General features: G+C 41.5%; 1 protein-coding gene across 1 annotated transcript in view; it reads right to left on the reverse strand.

The window, feature by feature from the left end:
* Window positions 1-763: 763 nt before the first annotated feature.
* The window catches only part of LOC110289535 (prostaglandin-E(2) 9-reductase-like), a 20967-nt gene continuing 15557 nt past the window's right edge, over window positions 764-6173 (reverse strand). Inside the window, exons 7-10 of the mRNA XM_021155786.1 lie at window positions 4401-4510; window positions 3794-3959; window positions 2393-2475; window positions 764-988 (exon numbers count right to left, since the gene is read on the reverse strand). Coding sequence (XP_021011445.1) covers window positions 946-988; window positions 2393-2475; window positions 3794-3959; window positions 4401-4510 — 402 coding nt within the window. The 3' untranslated portion in view covers window positions 764-945. The remainder of the gene's footprint in view (window positions 989-2392; window positions 2476-3793; window positions 3960-4400; window positions 4511-6173) is intronic.

The following is a 6173-nucleotide window of genomic DNA, read 5'->3' on the forward strand; positions in this document are numbered from 1 at the left end:
TTTTGAAAGTGTCCTGTTATATCTATTTGCTGTTTTCAAATGGTTTAAGTTTGAAGACTTTGTCTTAATGCATTATTTACCATTTAAATAGTGCATCACAAATAATGAATTTGAGATTATTGTGTGTTTTACATGTATACTTGTGTCATTTTTAAGATATTTGAAAGAGAGCTGGCAAGGTGGCTCAGCTGGGAAAAGCTTGTCACACAAGCCTGATGACCAGACTTAAGTTCCGGGATACATGGCAGAAGGAGAGACCCCCTCTGCTGGACTGTCCTCTCGCTGCCATTCATGTCCCCACAATCACACTCATCACACACAATAATAATGATAATCAATAAAAATATTTGAAAGGATAATGCATATCAAATTCAAGTTTATTTCTAAAACTAAGCAAGTGGATACAGCGTAAGTATTTAGTAGTTTTTCACCTGTCAGTGAATTTGGTTTTCAGCCTCTCGATTAATTCCTAGCAGTACTGACACAAATCCCTTTATTTACGTGGACTTTAGGTTCAACCCTCAACTCTGGCTCTTGGGAGGAATGTTCTCTTTTGTTTATATGGTAAACCTATCAACATATTCATGTATCTCAAGCAGAGGACTGTTCAAGTCCCCTCTCCTTAACTCCCACACACCCAACCGCTAATCCTTGCAAGATGGATGCTCACTCCCTTCCCTGCCAACACTCAAATTCTAGTTTACTTCAGTGACTCAGATGGAAACAGACCATACAAATAAAAGACAGCAGTGGTGGTTACATGTACCTCGTAGACCAAAACTTTATTGTCTTCAAAGTATCACAAAACACCATGGCCACCCCTCTCCATCCAGTTCAGCGTGGGTTGACGGTGATGTTGACGTGGACCAGAGGTGATGCTAATCAACATCCACAGCATCTCCCACATTGCTCCCTCTGAGCGATGTCACGACAAAGGCTTCCGTGTTAATATTCATCCAAAAATGGATAATTGGGGTGAGCAGAAATACTGAAACGGTAGTGCAGGCTCAGATTGTAGAAGGAATGACTCTCCTGACCGTTATCACAATAGAATGTTTCTATTTACTGGCTATATAATCTGTCTTATTGCCACACAATGGCTGCAGAGTAAACATTTTGTTAGTCATAACAAAATTTCACTTTGTTCCCCTGCTTGGAAGGTAATGGAACTTGGGCATTCAAATGTGCAAACGTATTCTTTTCCATTAACTACATCACCAGGTTACTGAAGCAGTAGCCCATCCCTTCTTACTCCAAGCATTCAGTGCAAACAGAATCTGATTATGACTTGTGTACAACATTTCTACAGATGTGTGTGTTCAGACCAGTGGTTCTCAGCCTTCCTAAGGCTACAACCCTCTAATATAGTTCTTCATGTTGTGGTGATTCCCCAACTATAAAATTATTTTGTTGTTACTTCATAGCTATAATTTTGCTACTGTTATGAGTGATAATGTAAATATCTGATATGGAGGATATCTGATATGCAACCATGTGAAAGGGTCACTTGACCCCCAAAGGGGGTGTGACACACAAGTTGAGAACTGGTGATGTAATATATGTATATGTATATGTATATGTATATGTATATGTATATGTATATGTATATGTATATGTATATGTATATGTATATGTATATGTATATGTATATGTATGTATGCATGTAAGTACAATTTGGTGCTGGTAATCCCAAATTTATAATTCACTAAGCTTTAACTCACTGTCCATCTCATAAAACACTATATTTAATTTAAAAAAAAAAGGAAAGAATTATAGGATATACTTTCATGTCAAAGAAGTTCATTACATAGTTTTTAGGTCTCCACACTTGAAAAACAACTCAAATATAAAGTGATAAAAAATATTTTAAAATTTTGGACCCTTCTAAACAGGCTACAGTAAAATCCACACTACATATCTACCATATAGTTGTCAAATATAGTGGTTTGCATGTTGGTATGAAGTCAGCAATATTAGCTGATACTATAGTCTGTGGAATAATAATAAATACAGAAGCCCATGTGTGGTAATCCATTTTAACCCTGGTTGCAGGCACCCTGTTAATGTAACAGGTCTCTGTGAAGGATTTGGGACCAGAGTTTCCAAAAGCTCCCATCTCACACTTACCCCAATACCCGGTATTAAGGCAACTCTTTTTTTTTTTTTTTTTTTTTTTTTTTGAGACAGGGTTTCTCTGTATAACCCTGGTTGTCCTGGAACTCACCATGTAGACCAGGCTATCCTCGAACACAGAAATCCATCTGCCTCTGCCTCCTAAGTGCTGGGATTAAAGGCGTGTGCCACCACGCCCGGCTTAAGGCAACTCTTAACCATCATATTGAATTCACCATCAGAGAATGAACTGAGTGATGCACTTTCCAAGGTCACTTACCTACGAGCAGTAGCATATCGGTAATTTCTGTTCAGCCTATCTATAACTGCCATGTCCTCTGCTGGCAACTGGAACTCAAAGACCTGTAACATAAGGAGATAGATCTTAGTAGGACCACATATTTGCTGATCTGAAAAGCACAAGCTAATCAGACTTGAAAGGTGTGGGGACAACAGCTTCCATAAGATAAAAGCAAGAAAAAAGACTCAAATTATTAATGGAATGCTTCCCAGCCTTTGGGCTAAGATCAAATAAAACTATTAATGAATTCCAAATGAATGTTGAATGCAAATGTATTAGTATGTATAATATATAGAAACCACAATACTACAGGTAAAAATCAGAACTCAAAAGAGGCTGGAGAAGAAACAAGTCTGTGATATGCAAAGATCATAGGACAAATCTCATGCAAGATCCAGAGGAATCTAATGACCACTTTTTAACATATATGAGATAGCAATCATTTTCATGGGTACCCTTGGCTGTGTATATCCAACCAATGAGTGATCAGAATGTGAAAATTCCCTTTCTTATGTCATCAGAAATTTCTCAAATGTCAATGATACTTTGTTTAGAGGATTCAGGAGCTGTCTCAAAAAGGATGTCTCCATTTAAATGTGTAACACTTTAAGGATTAAAATGATTTTCTCATTACTAAGCCATCAAAACGAGTTTTGCCAGCATTGGGTGGCATCTGTCTTCCCATTGCTTGAGGATTATCTGGTCTGTATTTACAATGGTCCCTAGAGAATGAAAACAACAACAGGTGGCAGTTTTAAGCCTAGACAGGAAAAGTTTCCAAGTTTCCAGTCCTACACTGAGTGTGGAGCACACCTGGTAATCCCAGTTCTCAGGGGGCAGAAGACAGTGAATCTGAGGTTAGCCTGGATTGCATAGAGAGACTCCAGAGGGAGAAACTGGGAATAAAAGCATCAATTTATTTATTTCATTTTATATTAAACTTGTATATTGAAACTGGCTGACTGTATAACTGTTATAGGCAACAGTATTTTCTTACTTGAAAATAAAGATAATCAATACACAGAGTGGATCAGCGTTTGAATATTTTCCTTTATGAGCATCAAGGACATACAACGTGACTTTTTGATGTGGGCTGAAAATCACATGGTCTAGTTCCTTCATTTTAGGGATTGAATGACAGGTCTTGGCTTGCATAAGGCTTCAGAGCACATGGCTAACTTAAAGCTGAAACCCGGCCAATCTTAATCCATTACAGACAGGAATCCATAATGCTGTTGTAGAGAGGAAAATGCTCATGGGTGCACATGAAGCACACATGCCCAGGGAATGCCAGGGACAGACACTCAAGTGGGAGCTCACACAGAGGCTTTCGCAGGAGGGACACTGCAGCAACCCCGATGCCCACAACCCACTCCTTACCTTCAGGCTCTCCTTGATCCGCTTCTCATTGAAACTCTTGACAACAATGACAATCCCACGCTGCAGCAGATACCGGAGGGAAATTAGGGCTGGAGTTTGCTTGTGCTTTTCCGCCATGGCACACAGAGTTGGGTCTTCCAAGAGATTTGGGGCATTCTCCTCTATCCTGAAGGGAAAAGGAAGACTGACTGCTTGAGGTCAAGATTTGATGTGATAGGAGGCTTATAGAACAAATGGATGTGTTCGCTCTAGACCCAGGACTCTTAAATATGACCCATCTGAAATATTTTCAGATGTCGATTTCCCCTCCTTTTTGAGCTTGTTGAATTCATTAAAAAAAAAACCCTCAGAATTGTAAAACTGAAATTATTTTTATATGTGCCTTATGTATGATTTAGTTACAATCTTTTTTTTTGTTTATTTGGTTTGGTTTGGTTTGGTTTGGTGTTTTGAGACAGGGCTTCACTGTGTAGCCCTGGCTGTCCTGGAACTCACTCTGTAAACCAGGTTGGCCTCAAACTCAGAGATTCCCCTGCCTCTGCTTCCCAAGTGCTGGGACTAAAGGTGTGCACCACCAGGGTCCAGCTTTAGTTACAATCTTTATTACCAGTTCTCACACCGTTGGCTGCCAAGAGCACCATAGGCAACCAGAACGATGTCTTTTGACTTGCAGTAATCCAGGAGCTTGCTCTGGTTCAGATAAGGGTGACACTCTACCTGTAGGTGGACAAGATAGAGAGGTACCAGATTGTAGAAATCTCCACATGACTGTGAAAAAGAAGTGTTCATGAGTGAAAGATGCTGAATTGAAAAGTCTGTACAGATGGAAAACCTCAACTGCAAATTAGAATCCGCTTTTTAAAAGTAAAAACAGAGATGTCTGCTACTAACTGACAGGTGCTGTTAAACAGCTCTCATCTTAAAAGCAATACCCAGACCCAGCTTCTGTTACAGATGCCTGCTTCAGCCCTACAGCCTGGCCATATCCCATGTAAATATCTCAATGGTCCGGTATAGTCTCCATCCTCCAGGACTCAAGGCTCATAGAAAACCCTGGCTTCAGAAGTCGAGAATGCAGCCTTGGCATGGTACTTCCTGAGCATGGAGCCTTGTGTTGGGCCGTCGCTTGCTACCTCTTTCCTGATGGGTATCCCAAACTTGAAATAAGTTGCCTTTGGGAGTGTGGAATTGTCTAGCCTTTTAGTCTAGTCTGATGAATCACAACAATAAACTCTGACATTTGTATCCTAAATAAATAAATAAATAAAAGTAAAAACAGAGATGTCACTGTGCAGGCAGACTGAAGACACCCAGTGGCCTACCCTCCCCCCTCCCCCTCCCGCCTCCCCCTTCCCCCCACCTCCCTGCAGTGTGGCTGGCCCACAGTGTGAGCCAATACAACTATATAAGTATGCCGTGCAGAGATGGGAGAGAGAGAAATGGAATGGTTTAAGTACTATGAAAAGAGGCAGAACTGGCGAGGTGAGAGTGGAGAGATAGTCTGTCCTGCTGCCTGAGGCCATAGTGAAGTCCTGGCAGTGCTGCAGCTGAGGGACATGTCTGAGTCCATGGCCATACAGAATCAGGGTTTCACATTACCACCAAAGGCCATGTGGGTGTCACTGGTTTGAGATGCTGCCTGGGACCATGTTGATGTCCAAGAGCTGGGCAGAACTGGTCTCACCCCTCACAGGCTATGGCATTTGGAATTGGCTCAGCAACTTGCTAGCTACAGCACTTCAGAGAGTGAGGCCTGCACCTCACCTGGGCAGTACAGTAGAGCTGGCCCTGCTGGGTAAGGTGCGGGTGGTCTGGTTTGAGATTATGTGAGCAGGAGACTTGGCCCTGCCCCTTGACTGCTGTGGCATTTGGTGAGCTATCTGGGGCAGTGCTGAGGGGCTCACCCTGGTGGTGTTGGTACAGGAGAGCTGGTGACCTGACTAACTCAGCTACCACGCAGGCCCAGACCTAGGACTCTGAGTTGACCCACCACAACATTTACACTATCTACAAGCTGCTGGAGTGTATAAAGGGGCTGATCCTGCAGGACCTCCGTGACGCCGGGCAACAACAGGTTATCTGAATGGAGTCCAGGTGAGGAGCCAGTATTGATAGTGTAGTAGAAGCCAGAGGTATCCAACCAGACAAATGACTCATTGCAATGAAAATTCATAAGTAAAGATGTGTGAACAAAATAGTGTGTGTGTGTTTGACACACTGTGACACACCACAGCCTCCACAGTGAGATTTCATTTTGTATTATTATTATTTTCAATTTTATTGAAAGGGACATGATTGAGATTTGGGTGGGGTGCATGATGTGAAATTCATAAAGAATCAATAAAACGTTTTTCTTTTTTCTTTTTTTTTTTTTTTTTCG

The sequence above is a fragment of the Mus caroli genome, chromosome 1, assembly GCF_900094665.2.
Source record: "Mus caroli chromosome 1, CAROLI_EIJ_v1.1, whole genome shotgun sequence".
NCBI classification, from domain to species: domain Eukaryota; kingdom Metazoa; phylum Chordata; class Mammalia; order Rodentia; family Muridae; genus Mus; species Mus caroli.